The sequence below is a fragment of the Acanthochromis polyacanthus genome, chromosome 9, assembly GCF_021347895.1.
Source record: "Acanthochromis polyacanthus isolate Apoly-LR-REF ecotype Palm Island chromosome 9, KAUST_Apoly_ChrSc, whole genome shotgun sequence".
Lineage (NCBI taxonomy): Eukaryota > Metazoa > Chordata > Actinopteri > Pomacentridae > Acanthochromis > Acanthochromis polyacanthus.
In genome coordinates, this window is record NC_067121.1 from 25,862,078 (window position 1) to 25,879,375 (window position 17,298).

The window sequence follows — 17,298 nt, forward strand, 5'->3', positions numbered from 1 at the left end:
TGTTATCAACCAACACATCCAGGAACACGCAAAGAAACCGCAGATAATGAAGGCATTCAGCAGGTGACAGCTCAACTGGGAACGGCACAAGGCAGGTAGTGACTCGTTGGCCGATTAATTGCACCTTGAGGAGTGACGCGGCTCATGTGTACGGATACTGTGTGCTGCAGAGCGGAGGAGAGACACTGACCTGGAGTGTGGGAGGGTACCTGGGCTGGAGGACACGCCCACTGCTCATGTGTGACACCTGGCCGGTGGTGATCAAGCTGTCAGGACGCGTAAAGGCGCATTCCTCAGCTGAGAGCCAGACCACCTTGTGACGCACAAATCACCATACTTACAGCTGTGCAAAAAAATGAAATTGCTTGTAAAACTAAACCTGTTAGGCAGCAATGTCTCTCTGAAACCTGTCTCATAATATTAGGATGCTGTGGAATAAAGTCGCAGAAGGGGTTTGAACCTTCGTTTTCTATCTCCCTCTCTCTCTGTCTCTCTCTCTCTCGATCTCCCTCGCTCTGTCTCTGCTTCTCTCTCTCTCTCCGCCTCCTTCTCATTCTACAGAGTGGCAGCGTTGGCACAGCATCGTTCAGAGAACCCTGAGCTGCGGTATCTACCCGGGTGCACCTCCTCTTTTTTCTTTGCTCAGATCCCTCCGGGCCGTCATAGCCGGTAGGCTTGAGTCAACAGAACCAGGCTGCCGCGGCGTCAGCCAGCAGCACAGTGCTATTTTCTGACACGACTTAAAAATATTTCAGCTGTAAATGCGTAACCTAATTCTTTCATTGCTTCCCTCTCTAGGTGAGCCAAAAAAATTTATTTATCCCAACAGTGGATATATATGAGACAGGAGATCTGCGCTTCTCTTGGGCACCCTATTGCAAGAGAAGATTGTTTGGGAGGAAAAATTAATCACAGTAATAAAGCTCCTGTCCTGTCCGGCGGTAGGAGTGAGAAGAGACTGGACCTCTGAGCTCCTGTGCCGTGCAGCAGTGCGCGGAGAGCAGCCACACACTCAGCAGACGCGCTGAAAGGGCAGAAGCGAGAGAAGGAAGGTGGAGGATATTTTACGCACAGCAGCACCAAGTAGCGCCGTCGTTCTCTCACTGGGAATCTCCGCGCAGGACTCGGCACACACTGCTTCGTGTCTCGCTAGGATTTGCACTTGACTAAAGTCCCATATAGCTCCAGGAGTCGGCCGGAATGGATTCCTTCATCATAGCGGCTCTGGCACTGTGCTCTCTAACGGCACCAACCTATGGGGACAAAGGGACCAGCAAAGCCCGGAGTTGTTCGGATATCAGGCAGTTTTACGGCGGAAAGGGATTCTCTCTGGATGTGGTCCCTCAGTCTGAAATATCAGGTGAGCTCCTTTTAAAAAAAAAAATCCAGCCTGTCCAAGTCTGTGCGCACCTTTTTATTGTCCGATTAATACCCCTTGAACTGAGGTTATAATCTCTTTCCAAATACATTGTCATTGTTTTAATGTAAAAGAATGTGTTAAATCCACAACAAAGATCCACCAGTTGTTTTTAAATCATCTATTTGCAAGTCCCTTAGTCTATTTTGGGGCCAAGTTGCACCTTCTGAGGCCATTAGTCGTGTCTAAATATTGCTGTATATATCTGACATTTCCTATTAATTTTAATGATTTTGCATGAAATTGGTTCAAAAGCTCTGAATTTTGAAGTCAATGTGGCCTATAGGAAAGTCTGATTTCATATCTGATCATCTCAAATTCCAAATCAAATATGTTTTTTTTTTCCTCCAAAAGTTTGTCTTCTTGTGAAAAAGAGCAGAGAAGGCATCAGTCTTTATACCTCTGACCTGTTGTCACACTCATTTCATGTCACATGGTGAGGTAGAGGAGCTCCGGCTCTCGGCTATCTCTCCAGATGAAACGCCGCTTTGAAAAGATATTAAGACAGTGCAGACATACCACAGACAATCTGGCTGTTTCATCCCTGATCAAATATATGAGAAAGTCCCCCTCATATCCTCTGTACATTTGACATTTTGGGAGCACAGATGCAGGATCAGCACCTCGCACTCTCTCGTTACTCCTGTGCCAGCTTACCTTATCGTTTTAAAACTAAACTGCTGCTCCTGAAGAAATGTTCTTTTTGTGCAGCAAAACTGCCAGCCTTATAAAATGCCAGACAGTCACTTGACCATGTGCTCTAAACCATGCAAATATGATGTTGTTCGCTGTGTCATTCATGGTCTGATGTCAGACAGTCACAAGCCCCTTTGCAGTTCAGATGATTACACGTTTGTCTCCCCTGGAATTCGTTGCAGTGCTTTCAGGCACATGAACACACACACTGAGGCACACATACAGTTTACTGCAATTCCAGGTTCTACAGTTACAGTATCATACATGCGTGGACAAGACACGAGACTGAGGCCATGCGTGCTCACACAACCACTTCCCTGTGCGCACATTCAGACGGATTATAGATTAGATCAGTTTTGAACTCGTGCTTTGATCGTATTGTTCCAAAACTGTCCATGTGAAGCCTTTCTTCCAGAAGGAGCAAGAAACACACCACCGCTGGAGTCACTTACATCATTTTACCAACAAGATATGTGCGTGGAGGTGCTTAAGTTACAATTCGCTATAATGCTGCAACAGTTCTTCCCAATCTGATAACATACTCTTTCCTCGAAAAGACCCACTGACTGATTCCACATCTCTCCGCTGTCCAATTCATTTTCCACAGAGTGCTACACTAGTGTGACAGTAGATAAACGCTTCTCCCCTGTGAAGACTGAGATGTTGGTCCATTAGCGCAGACTGAATGGTACTGACACATACAAGGGTGACTTCTGCAGTGTTCAAACAACTGCCACACACTCAGGATGGTCCTAGAAGAAGCTGCGCTCTATTGTCTGATAGCATTGGGATCTCGGAGCGATGTGTTTTAGCGGTAATAATATAATGTGCTGTGATTTTCCTCCTACAGTCCTGAAGACATGAAGTGTTTTCCTTTTGATGGCTCTTGGTTTTCTAATTATGTCGAGCTTTCACTGAGATGTATAAATGGAACATTATGAGTGCAAATGAGGAATACGTACCGCGGCTCTTTCCAAGTGATTACACTCATAGGTAGGATAGGAGAAATGATCAAATCTGGGGGTGGAGTGGTAATGTGATGAAACCGTTATCTCATCTCATCACGCCATTCATCATGAGTTACAGTAGTGAGGGCCAAGTAGTGAGCGGACGCTTTTAATTTACTTGATTGACCATAATGAATAAATCATTTGACAGGATTAACACCAGCCCCAGTCTTTTAGACATTCCCCTTTCTCCAAAATGTCTGTAATCCATAATGTTTTAAAGAGCAAATCTGTCTTGTCCTGACACCATCTATTCCTCTTGTCTCAGTGAGTGATGTGGAGCTTACTTAAGTTTGGGGTCAATGCATTCTTAGCAGGACAGAAAATAAAGGAGGAAGGCAGAATACCGAAGGCCAGGAAGAGACGGATGGAAAAGAGAGATGAGGAAAAGGCAGAGTTAGAGAGATGCAAAAACAAGAGAGTGAAGGGCCGATTTGGCTTTGTGCATTGGCAATATTTTTCCCCCCCATGTCCCCGTCTCTTGGCTCCTAAGCATAAATATCCATTCATCAGCTCCACTCTGGCATATTAAACAGCTAGTGAAATATGAAAGATATAATTTATGCCTCCAAATTATGAGCCACCTGAACGGTGTGGATGATCTCTGCCTCGGTACACACAGTATTTTCCTGCTGTGACACCGGAGCTTGATCAACCTAATGTACGCGTGTTGGCTGGGCCTGAGTCAAGGTCACATGCTGAGTACATCATAGAGATTCAGTCTGGGAGGACGATGAGACGACTGCGTCCCAACTGAAGTTGCAGCACTTCCATTTAATGGCCATTGCACAGTTTATGAAATAAAGTCCCTTGGCACATGATGTAGCTAGTACAATTATGAGCCTAATATGACACTTGTTCTCCTTTTTTCTTTTGTTTTTTTTGCACAGAGATGCACAAAACGCTGACAGTAAAATTTAGATGTGCTAATAAAGTCAAAACAGGATCTGCTCAATGAAATGTCCGGAAAAAGAAACTTATTTGAAAGTGTGATCCTAATAGCTAATGTCATTGTGTTTAGATAAAAATGTAAGGTTTGAGTTTTTTTTTCTGTGGATTTGAATGAGATAATTATAGAAATGTCTGCTCCTAGAAAACAAATTAAAAAAGTAAAAACTTAACATCCATCTGACCATCCCCTTTACAGTCTGTGTTCAGTCAGTGGCGAGCAGAGATTCCTTGATGATGCTTTCACACTGATACGCCTCATATAGTATCTTACATAGTCCCCTATTCTTAAGTAATTTGCCTCGTAGGAAAAGCCATGCAGAAGAAAACTCTGGAGTTCAGGGTGAGCTGTTTATCACTGTGTTGAAGCGATGTTTACTGAACCATGGGAGCACTACGAGTTGAGCACTTTAAAAAATGGAAAAACAAGTCCACGAGGAGTCAAGTAAACTGATTGATGCTCTTGAAATGAGTGCGATAATGCTAGTTTGACTCATAGAGCGTAATCAGGTTTGGCAAACTGCTTCTTTTTTTTTTTTTTTTGTCATCGGTGTTTACCAAAAATGGATGATTGATTTTTATAATGCTCATCTGTCTCCTCCCTGCGCTGCCCCCTCCCTGTTCCACCCCATCATTACAGTCTTGATGACTTATCTTCTTGTCTTTCAGGGGATGACATTCTTCATCTCTCTGTGTCTCTTTCGCCGGCTCTTAAAGAGAGAGGCGCCAGGCACTCTTTGAAAACAGCTGGCTGTCAATGAGTGTTAGATTCTCAATGTCACATAAGCCTATACAAAGAGACAAGCTGTATGAGACATCTGCAGGAAGGCTTGTAACATTTTGGTGTGGCACTGATTTTTCCATGCTGTATTTGTTGTTGTTGATTGCTGGTTGCTACAGGATGACTGTGAGCCGCAAACTGCTCTGCAGTGTCATATCTAACCAGTGTTTGGCTAATGATACAGTGGGATTGCTGCTCACCAGGCCTGCTAAACTCCTTCTGACTTAAGGCTGGCTTGTGGCTGGAAATATGGACTGATCAGTATGGTGGCCCACCATGAGAAACATGGGAATGTTTTGAACCCAGCAGCTCGACTCTGATTTTTGGGATTTAGCCTTGAAATGTATAATAGTAGCATTGTAGCTGGTACAGAGCGTGGGATTTTCGCACGTCGAGTAGAAAACCTCCCTGGGCAACTCTCTCACCCCTTTGACTGAGGGTAATGATAAGATAATGGCTACAGTGTTTGCTTCCCCTTACACCACTTTCCAGCCAGAGGTTAAATGGAGAAGGGAGTTCACTGCCAGCGTAAAACACAGCTGGCTGGAGAGAGGCTGGAATATCAACACTGGAACAGCAAACATATAATGAAGGTTATGTAAAAATATTCACTAAATTGAAATATTGCTGCATTGATCACTTTAAAATGATCATTTAACTTGTGCAATCATGAATACACCCTCTGCAGATAGGAATGAAAGTCTACACGAGTGTTGCTTCACAGTAAAATGCACACCATGTTGGATGCTGCACATATTTAAGCTCCTAATCTCTGTGGATTTACTCATACGGTGTCTGTTTATCCACCTCCCGCTGTTGGTACCTCAGGACCCTCCAGCTTCTCTGGCTGTCCTCCTCCTGTGAAGCCTCTTGACCTGTGGTGGCACCTCATTCTTGTCCTGTCAGCAGTGTACTCTCATGCCAGTTAGGATTATAAAAAATATGTTCACAGTATTATCTATTATTCTGTCCCTATCATCCCATTGCATTATTATTATTAGCTTACTCCCCGGTGGATGGACTGTTTCTGCTGCACACTGGCACCAAATAGTCAAAGGAAACTGGGTTAAACTCACTCATTTAAAAAAGAAAAAAACAATAACTTTTTAACATTGCATTGTTAAAAATGTCAGACGTTTTCTTTTGTTGCGTGTTCTGTCCCATGATGAACTCCAAGCTGCAAGTGGGGATTCAAAACATAAAATGTTCAATTAGGAAATACTTCACCATGCTGCACACCCACTGAGAAGTAATGGCAATGCAAGTTTGGTGACAAATGCATTATTAAGTTAGATATATGCTCACTTGTGTGGAAACTTGCTTTAAAATTTACCCTCCTCACTTCATCCCATTATATTTTGACATTTTATGTGTTAGTTTGTCCAAATTAGTTTTTTCTAAGAAATTTTGTTGTCATTTTGGTGCCTTTAATCCATAGGATACAGTATAGATTGGACATCAAATAGGGGCATAAACATGGAACAATTTAAGAAATGGTTGCAATAAAAGCAACCCTTTAAGAACCCCACTTAAAAGTTACAAATCAGCACACTCTCCTTTATTTCCCATCCATGCATGCTGCATGTATAAATGGATGCAAATCCAACAAACTCTAAAGCCATAGTGACATTTATGCACCAACAGAATGCCCCACAGAGGAAAAAGACATTACTTTGATGCACAAACCTAGCAAGGTTGCACATTCCTTGCCTGAAAAGGGCTCTAGACAGATAAAGCTTCAGATCTGACTTAACCATAAATATTAAAAGCTGTTTGTGTTGAGATAAATGAGCGGTGTTGTCACTGTCTCCAGCCTGGACAGCAGCCTTATCGCCATCCCGTATCCCCACTGATGTGCTGTTCTTATTCTCCATATGGTGGATAAGTAATTGATCACGCTGAATTACATATGAATGGAACTCATTAACTCACTTGGAGATAAGACAGCCCGAGCTTATTTGAAGGTTAATGTCGGCATAAAGCCCCGTGCTTCTGTTGGTCTTCCTCTTCAGACAGATTAAAGGGAAAAGCAACAGTTGTTTCTGTATCACTGTGTGCAGGCTCATAACTCTGCTGCAGTTTAAAGTGTGTCAATCCCTGCATCTGGCATCCTGTCTGCGCTTGTTTGTGTAGCTGTGCATATGTGTGTGTGTGCCAGTGCGCATATGTTTGTGTGTGTTAGCCTACCGACTGAATATACTGAAGTTGTTAAAATGCTGAAGTCAGTAAGAAGCCTCTTGAAGCATTAAGCCATAATGGGCTGCAGGGAGCATGAAACAGACCACGGCGTGTTTGATGTTCACCATAGAGAGGGAGAGAGAGAGGGAGGAAGAGTTGAACTGCTGACTTGACATGGGCTGCCCTGGTGTGCTTGGTTTTTCTCGTCCCTGCTCTGCCCTGGTCGACGGGCTTATATGGAAGAAAAACAACACCCGAAAAAAATAGAAACGGCTCAGTGGAAAAATGGTTAAATGAAATGACTTCTTTTAAAAACGCTTTCTCGCTTATGCAGTCATTTTTTATTCTCAGGCCTGTTGGAATAAGTGCAGGACAGCCTGTCCGGACGCGTTTGGTCGCTCTGACCTCTGGATGTTGTGCGAACAAGTATGCAGAAACCTTTTCACATTGCACAGTTACCTGTTTTTCGTGGGAAAGCATAGATTATGAAGCGGTCATCTCATACTTGACACAAAACTGCCAAATTCACTTTCACGTTAGAGTCAAGAAGGGAGTCAATCACTTATGTTGGCTCATTTTTGGACTGACAGATGTAAGCGCTGACAAACTCTATTTCCTATGACTAATTTGAGAAAATTGAAACTCTTTACCACACTGTGGGAAAGGTAGGAAAGTGAGGTTTGCGAGGGAGAGAGGCCGCTGATTGGCTGTCAGAATATTATGCTCCGTCTTGACAAGTATCAGCTGCCGCCTCTCTGACCAACATGCACTTCAGCTGCTGCCTCCTCTCCCGCTTTTCTCTTTCCGTGCTCCTCTTGTCTTTTGTTCTCCGTCACTTGTCTAATGTGAGAGTAGGAGTTCACACGTACAACCCTCCCTTGGCAAGCAGGTACACAAGCAGCAGACACACAGATGACAGCATAGACCAGTTTTTTTTTAAATTTATTTATTTCACCACAGGGGGTGGCAGTGTCATTGCAACAGGCGTGTGTGTGTGTTTGTGTGTGTGTGGTATGGGGGATGCGTGTGACGTTTCCCTCTGAGGGCTGCAGTGTGTCTGTGTATGACTCCTCTTTTGTCTTCAGAGGAATTGGCCGTGTCAAAAGGAGAATTATTCCCTCATCACAGCGAGCTCCTTCACTGTCTCTAGTTGTGTGTGTGTGTGAGGTTGCAGATGTGTGCCCAATGTGTCCATGAGTGAATGAGAGAGTATCCATTTATGTGTGTGCCACAGATGTGTGCACTCTGCACGACTTCTAAAGCCGTGGTGCGAATGTCATTAAAGCGTTTCCTTTTCATTTGCTGTCTTTGTGTGCGACTTGTGTGTATGATTGCTGGCAGTTGTTTAGCCCTCACTTCAGCTGTGTGTGCCACACCAAGCTGTTGTGGTTCATGTCCCCTCCAGCGGTGCTAGGTGAGTATTTGAAGTGACAAGGAACTGGTTGCAGCTCCTGATGTGGCCTTCGCTATCACTGGAGCCACCTCTGCTCTTTGCCTCCCACTGCTTTACAGATGGTACAGACCCAAACCAGGACGGCCGCTGCCATATTAAGTGAGGGTACGCAGTATGAATTTTACAGCGTGACACGCCCTACGCCAACACACACATTATGCACTGTCTGCAGCTGTGATCAGAGTATTTGCTGGGAGACTTTCGTTCTTTGGCTAAGACACAACCCAGAGGGGAAATCTGTGACTGTGGCAACAAATTCAGCAGGCCACAGGGACAGACGAATGCATACACCCGTATTCTGTAGTTTGCATTGATTGTGATTACCGATTATTCTGGTTATTTTATGAATTTCGGTCATTCCTTATAAATACGTAGTTTCAAACAATTTTTGAATACATTTAAAACATTATGGAACTAATTTTCTCCAACTTGTTGCACATGTTAATAACCTTACCTTGGGTTCAGCTCATCTCAGCTCATTTTTGCTATCAATTATTCAACAAGAAAAGTAATCGGAGAGCGCTGTACTCCGCCAAGGCTGTTCATTGCCTCATATGGCATTGTCAGAAATGCATCATATTTTTGTAGAAATGTAGCATTCGTTGTTGATGATCAGAAATCCCGACAGCATAGGATGTGGCCATTTAATATAGATGTACTCACAAACAAAATGACCCACAGGTATGTGTTATGCATGTGTACATTATGTACGGATACCAAATTACATGACCTAAATATGTAATGGGTGGCGGCAATTGATGGGACTCGGAAAGACTTCCTCAATTTAATCAGTTATCCCTTGTCATTTCTGATAAGTCCACAGTGGTGGATTTGTAGTAGGATCGCAATCATGTGACTGTCAGCAGGCAGCTGACATAGCATTCACTTGTCATAGTTACAGTGACGCTGTGCTGTTATCTTGCAATGGTATAGAAATCCTTAGCACATATGTGGATCCAGACTATAAACCGCATCACTACCCAAATCTAACGAGGCGGTCCTTGTGTCATTTCTGACCTTCCTTGAAAATTTCGGTCGAATCCGTTATTCCGTTTTTGAGTGATGTTGTGCACAAACAGACAGGAAAAACATACGCTGATCAACATAACTCTCCCGCATTGGTGGAGTAACTATCTGATTGGAATATTAATCTGCAGTTATTTTAAAATAATATTTTCAGTTCGTTTTCCAAGCAAAAAATGCCAAATGTAACTTAGTTCCAACCTCTGAAGTGGAAGGCTTGACTGCTTCTTTCCTAGAAATGGAAAGTTTGGGTGGTTAAACAGTTGGTCAGACAAAGCAAGCATTTACGCTATCCTCCGGTACTTTGAGTACCTAAGAAAAATAGGGATTTTAAAAAATGTAAAATTATTTAATTAAGAGGAAAAAACTGCAACCCTTTTTTTTTTTTTTTTTAACTCGCATTTTTCTAAAACCCTGTTTCTTGATAATTTGCTTGGTTAATAAAATGCAAGCAATGTCCATGAAAAGAGAGCCCAAGGTGAAAGCTTCAGATGCTTGTTTTGTCTAAACCCAAAGATATTTGAGTGAAAGCAGATTTAAAAAAAAACGGCTTTTATTCAAAGAAATCAATAAATATATGGCATTTCGGTTCGACAAATGACTTAACTGTCGTAATAGATTAATATTCTGCCAGTTATCTCATCTTTACTTTGTTTTCAGTTCACATGCCAGGATCAGCTAAGATTTGGGCCTTATAATGGGGAAATGCTTTGTAATGCATTCCACTGCATGACAATTTGTGTGTCGCGACTACATTATTCTTACAACTGTCTTTTGTGAAGCCCAGTCACACTCCTCAGCACTGTCTCCACTTCAGATCCAATTCATATAATTGCCACAATAGATGGATATTCTCTGCAGACAGCCTGCAGACTCGTATCTCTCAAATATATAAAAAAGGAAATAGGAATTGAAAAGATTAGAGATTGGGCCCGTAAATAAAAAAGATCAGAAAAGATAAAACCATGCGAAATGTGTCCAAGCAGCTCACTGCATGGACACCTGGCACACATAATAAAGATTTAATAAAGATAGGACACACAGGTACAACAGTACACATGTCCCTCCATGACACACTTCCCTTTGATAAGCAATCATTCCTGTCCTGTTGTGTTATAAGTTGTTATTAAAAACACTACAGCTGACATCTTAGTGCAGAAACTGGACTGCAAGTTACCAGGCCTTCAGCGAGCGCTTGCGTTCCTGCATTTGTGCGCGTCAGGCAGATGTCCCAGGTGTTTCTGGACTTGTGAATATCTTCTTTGTCTCCAGTTTCCACTCCTCTTCCCTCGAGGTGTTAACATTATTCTCCATAATCCCCTCCAAACTAGAAGCATGTTTCTATACTTTGGATGCAGAACAGTAACTGCTTTCTCCTCTGCTCTATCAAATCTCCAACACTCCAATAGTTTTTTTTTGTTTTTTTTTAATTGGTCAGTTTGGAATATTTTTTTTTCATTTCCTTAGCTGCTGTAGGCAAGTGGCTCTTATCGAGATAAACTGTTTCATACTATTATTTCCTCCTACTGACTGCTTTCCCTTTCTTCCTAAGTCTTTTCTGCCTTTGAGTCGTTATCTCTCTCATTCCCTCCCTATCTGCTGCTGCAGAGGAAGTTGCAAATTCATTTATTTTTCATGGAAAATTTACTGCATGCTCCCAGATGCTCTCCAGACACGGTTTGTTTGTTACTTGTCTGTGATTTTTACGATTCCATATTTTTGTGGTCTAATTTTGTCGCTCATTTTACAGCCTCGGCATTAAAAGCCACATGTTTAAAGTTTAAAAAAGTCATTTCTATGGCGCTACACACAATCGTGTCCTAGGATTCCTCTGTCCTCCAGGCTTTGGGAAAAAGATTCAAAAGCAGTGTGGAAACAGTACAAGTCGTATTTAAAAGTGTTTCGCCTAAAAATCGGTGTTATTATGCAGCATCCTTTTACTTTTCTTCAGAAATCTTCCTGGAAATCCATTTTCTCACATGCACTTTAACTTCCTGCTTTCCTTTCTTTTGAGTTTGAATATAATTACAGTGAAACCTTTGTGTCATTTCATTATCTTTCTAGCAGCCCAGCAAGCGTAGTTCTTTTTCGAGGCTTTGGAACTGCATGTGATTCTACTGCATGGCTGCCCCTCCATCCGGTACATTTCTCCACTGTGTAATTTCCTTAAACTGCAGAGATTCTCGTCTCTTCATAGCATTAGTTCTTGCAGGAACCAGAATACCAGAGTAAGTCGTTGTAGCTGTAGCCTCTTATATCCTCCTCTTCCAGTCTGTGGTGAAACAGCTTTCTTCCGTTCTTTCTGAGCCCGCTGCGACTCTCATCTCCTGCTGGATCTTGGTGCTTTCGAAGCAAATTTTTCTGTAATTAGACAGTGAGATTCTGGTTTTATGTGACATCATTTCTAAAGCCTGATTTGTGGCCAAGGAAAGCCCCTGTAGCTCATTGTGGTTTGCTTATTTGGCTTGACCATCTCCTGCTATTTAGATTTGGAAGTAGGGTGACTGTCTATAGACGGAGGAGCGGGAATGACCAGAGGATTACTCAGGCCTTATGAGAAGAGGGTCGCATAAAAAAAGCTCATAATTACAGGGGCAAATATGTAATTACTGTCAATTGTCATCCTGTTTGCTGGTACAGAATTAACTTTTTATTACCTAAAGCCTTATTTTTGTGTTATTTTCCACTTTTCTGACTTTCCCTTTACTCCCTTCCGGTTGGTCTGCTTCCCTCTTTCTATCCGTCTTCACTCCTCTTTCACTGATTTATCTTGTTTGTCCTTGCATCAGAGAATATCCCAGAAACAATCTGTAGATGTCACCTCTGTACGCCTTTATGTGCATCATATCTTCAGTTTATACCTGCCGTGTGACCTTGTTAACATCAATATTCATTAGATATTTAAATATACAGAAATAAAAGTGTAGGAAAAGATTGAAACAGAAGTACAAGAAGCAATTTTTCCCTGAGCTCCTATTCTTTTGTACAAAGGGTCAAAGGGGTTTCATTACTGTACTGTGCAAATATACCTTCATACACTTCTCCCCCTTCCTCCCAGGAGGGGATGGCAAACTGTGAGCTTATGAACTTGAAATGACAATGACTTATTTAGCTTGTATTTCTCCTGTTCAGCTGTAACACGGGGCATTTCAGTTGGGCCCACTCATCATCGCCTCATTTGTCTCGTTATTTGCCATCTCTCCATTTCTCCCTTGCAAATTTCATCTCTTCATCCCACCCCGCGGAGTCTTCTCTAATAAATATTTTACATCTTCCAAATGAACTCCGTCAACCCAGGCTTAGTGCATGGCTGGCTGACTGGCTCGTGTGTTTAAAGCTTATAATGCGTAATATGTATAGCATGCATCTGTGTGTGTGTGTATGCACGTGCGTGGCGTATTTAATTACATGCTTTGAAAAAAAATGCGGTTCATCCGAGTGAGTGTCTTGTTGCATTACTCTGCTGCTCGACTCGTTCTCTTCCTACATTTTACGTAATGTTTTCATGGCTTTCATTCAGCTGTTATTCCAGCAGACAAGGTGACAAAGAACATGTTATTTACAGCAGCGACCTGCTAGCTTGTGCAGGCTTACATGTGGAAATGATATAAATGTCTGTATTGATGTAGCAGTTTTCCACAAACGGATTTCGTAGTGCTTTACAAAGACATGAAACCAAAAATATTAGATATAAATTATACATAAATGATAACAAATGAGGCAGGCTGAGTACAAACATAAAAGATAAACGATAATTATCAGGGGCCAACCCAGTGTGCGCCTTTAAATTGCCTATTAAATTTTTAAAATCTATTCTCAAATGCACATGCGATCTGTAAAAGGATGCTAGAATTGCTTTTGTATAGCTTCCTCTACTGGATTTTGTAAGTGCAGTATTCTGAATCAGTTGAAGTGTGAATAGATTGTGTTAACGAAGAGGCATAAGTGAGTTAGAGTAATGTTACACCAGTTACACTATAAAGGCAATTTTATTTGAACAGTTGGATTCTGAGGGCCTCATTCAAGGCCAGATTGACAGTAGCCTGTGAGAAAAGAGGACATTTTTAATTATGCAGTGTTCTCCACCTCAACCTGTCTGGAACTCAGACTGAGCAATCTGCCTGCAGGACCCCACAGCTTCCTGAGCACATGCAGACGGCGAAACAGTACGTGCAGCATCTTGGAGCAATTCATTTCAGCCGGAATCCCTGACTCAGCAGTGTCATATTAGGCACCTTGAGGGAAGCTACCTCGTACAACTGTCTTGCACCATTTGTATCCCGTGACTTTATTGGCGATTGTAACAGCAAGCTTTGCCACAGATCACCTATCTCTCGTCTTCATTTTGTGTCTGCGTCGTTGGGCCGGGATCTGGTTTAAACTAAAAGCCTTCTCTTTAAATCTTTCATGCCCTTGCTACCGTCCTGCTGAGATAAAACGAGAGGCAGAGATGATGCAAAGGACTTCTAAAGCAACCGCGACTTTCACTTGCTTTCTGTGGCGTTCGGTCATTCTTTGTTTACATGTGTGTTACCTCAGCATCATTAGTCCACGTTTTTCTTCCGCCTTCGTAGCTGTATTTTGATCTTTCAAAGAAGCGCGTCAGTATTTCTACCGACGTGCTCATGTCCTCTAATAAGCTGGAGATCTGCAGTGTGGTAGCAAATGTAGCTGTGTGGCAGCAGCAGTGGCACCTCTGTCACACTGCCTGTCCTCCTGTGTGTCCCTGCACCCCATTTTCCCAGCAAGCCCCAAGCAGCCTCAGTTGCACGTCCTGGGGGCCCAGGGCATCACTCAGTCAAATTGAATCGCAAATCCTTTTGGGCAAAGGAGACTGTGGCTCAGGATGAATGGTTCTGGTCTGTCATGTGATGTCTGCTTGATGAATGGCCAGGGCCGAAAGGACTGCAGGGACTGAACCACGGTAAGTGGTGGAGGTTGTTGCACAGGGGGATTTGGTCATAACATAGTGTCCCTCTGCAGTTAAACTCGATTTTATCATACAAAGCATACAGGAACATGGGGTAAGTAAATACGTCCTGCTTGTTGAAAGCACAATAGGTTGGCAAAGGAGAACAGCAGCACACTTTCTGTCTTGGTTCTGGCACATCTACCCTTTGTTGCAATGGGGTGGTGACGCAAACAAGATGCTTTGATGTTCCATGTTGGGGTGTTTAATCAGGAGGGTTGTGCTCTCTCTGGGAGGAACTGTAGCAGCCACTCTCCTTAAATCTTCCATCCTCTTTCCAAGCTCCCAGTGGTTTAAGATACGAGTTAAGAACTGAGACCTCCCCCTCCTCTGCAGTCTTGTATCCCGTCTTCCTCTTTCCCCCTCGAGCTCTCTTCCTCTCTCCAGCTTTCTTCACCTTCTTTCAGTCTTTCTTTGTCCCTTCACAGCTCTCTTGGCTTAGCTGCCTTGATTAAGCGCAGCTGTCACACTCATCCCAAAGTCCTTCTTTTTTCACATTGTTGTATAAATTGGCTGGCTGTCGTTCTCAGGCTCTGGCCCTGTTGATTTTGGGTGACGTCAAGGACTGTTGTTTATGCCTTGGACACAGAGCTGATTCTACGGTCTACTCTGACTGTTCTGACTCAGGTTATTCAACCAATACATAAACGTGCGTGTCTGTGTATATCTGCATCTGCATGTTTATTCGAGTGTGCACCAGTGAAGCATTCTCGTTAAATTAAAATCAATCACAAATTTGCTTCTCCAAACATATCTCTTCCCCCAATTTCTTATAAGTGCCTTGATTGTTATCTTCCATGCTTTTGCAGCCCCGATTGGACCTTATTAACTGTACTGCTTTTGCTGGATGGTACGTGGGAGACTGCATAAGAATATAATTCATGTGAGTGGCAGCAGAACACTGCATAACTACTCTGAATCACTCTGGGAGGCAGACATGTGCGCCCGCAGGGCTCCGAGGCAGTCAGGCCGAGGCAGACTGGGCTGTGACATTGAGGTGATAGGAACTTAAATCATTTGCCATTGTCTGTGTTTATCCACAGCTAACTGGGCAGTAGCAGTGAAGAAGGGTGAGATGACCTCTAGAGAGGGAACACTATTCTGTAGCAGTCACACACGCACACTTATGCTCACACCCTCGCCTGTTGGCCCTCAGTTTTCCATTCTGTAAAGTCAAGGAGCAGAACATGTCCTTTAACAACTCCAGGCCTGATGGATTCATAAAACTAAGTTTAAAAATACATGGCACCGTGCTGACATTTAATGAGCGGTTGGCTGTCTGTTTTTGCTGCTTTCTGAAACATTTATGCGGTGACATTACGTAGCCCGTATGGGTGTTATTAAATATTCTTTGTGATGCGATATGAAGATGTTAGATAATCGTGTAAAATTATCCAGAAAGCAACAATACTAAACATCTGCCAATCATATCTTAAACTTGAAAAATTGTTTGCTTCTCTTTATTTTATGTGATTTTAAATGAAGTATGTTGGCGGTTTTGACGGTGTGTCCTCCAGTGCAGGAAAACCAACTATTCTGTCAGTTAAAGTGGAAACTGATAAGCAGCAAACCGTCATCTGTAGTGACCTCAGATTGATTTAAATTCAGCTGGACATTGGGTTTCATTTGGTCAAGTGGAGGGATAGTTTCTGTGCATGGTGCAACTGTCAAGGCAGAGCTTTACTGTATTGTCCCGAGGGGTATGAAGGAAAACCTTAGAACGACCTAAAGTGTGACATGATGGTCTGCGAGTTCTCTAATGCGCTGTGTCCGATCACGGTGATTACGCACTGGTTTTTCGGCCACAACAGGGTACTTCTTACGGTCCTCCTGCGCTTCTTGGCAGATTTGGTTCCCTTTTACTTCGTCCTCCTCCTTATACTTGAGATTCAGCGCTCATTGCACATGTTACACAGGTCCCGTTCTGCATAGCGTGGCATCCTAACTCTAAACTTATTGATCAAGCTTTGCATTGCCATGTTTGGCTGATCACCTACATACCCAGAGACCAGACATGTAGAGTGCTGAGGAGGAGGCATTAGTAAGTAAATTAAGCAAAGCATACAAGCTAGTCCAGGCAGCCCAAGTCATATGGCATACCCAAAAACTAAATCAAAATGCCATGCTGCTTCTTTCGATCTCTGCTGCTCACTGATTTTTTTTTTTTTTGAGAGTGCCAACCCCCGTTCTTCCTCCACCTAAAGGCTGTGAATCTAGGTGCACCTTGCAATGAAGTGAGTGCTATCACACCCCACTGCCTGGTTAATTGAGCTAATTGTCAAGGTCACATGCTAGACACAAAACTTTAATGATATAAATTACATCAAAATGTTTTCCAATAAACTGTCATTTGACACATCAATAACATGGCTGATTGTTCTAGCTATTTTTATGGTAACGTTTGTCATTGGCTCATAATTGCAAGAATCACATGCAGACTGAAATATATCAACATGCTGTTTGTGCGTGTGTAGTATACACAATAATAGTAGTGTACACAGAATCTTATATGGGTCTATCTGGAATGAATAACACTTGAAGGCACAGTTACAGTCGTCATGTTTTTTTTTTTAAGTACCACAGATGGACAGTGTAAGTTGAATGGATGCTAAGTGTATCTCAGACAACCCTCTGGGGATCTTGCTCCGTTGTGATAGGAACCCACTCTCATTTTTCTGATAAGAAACATTCTCTGTCAAGCTACAATATTCCCCCAACCCCTGCTCCCTGCTTTCACCATATTGTTACGTTCTCTCGATGCACTTTTCTTTTCTGCTCTCGCAGTTTGCATCAGCGCATGGTAACGTTATTCGGTGCGGCAGCCTA

At 42.8% G+C, this 17,298-nt stretch overlaps 1 protein-coding gene across 1 annotated transcript in view; it reads left to right on the top strand.

The window, feature by feature from the left end:
• The first annotated feature begins 534 nt into the window (after positions 1 to 534).
• gpc1b (glypican 1b) overlaps positions 535 to 17,298 on the top strand; it is a 68,416-nt gene continuing 51,652 nt past the window's right edge. The window contains exons 1-2 of the mRNA XM_022194979.2: positions 535 to 669; positions 799 to 1,360. Of these exons, the coding sequence (XP_022050671.1) occupies positions 1,201 to 1,360 (160 nt within the window). The 5' untranslated portion in view covers positions 535 to 669; positions 799 to 1,200. The remainder of the gene's footprint in view (positions 670 to 798; positions 1,361 to 17,298) is intronic.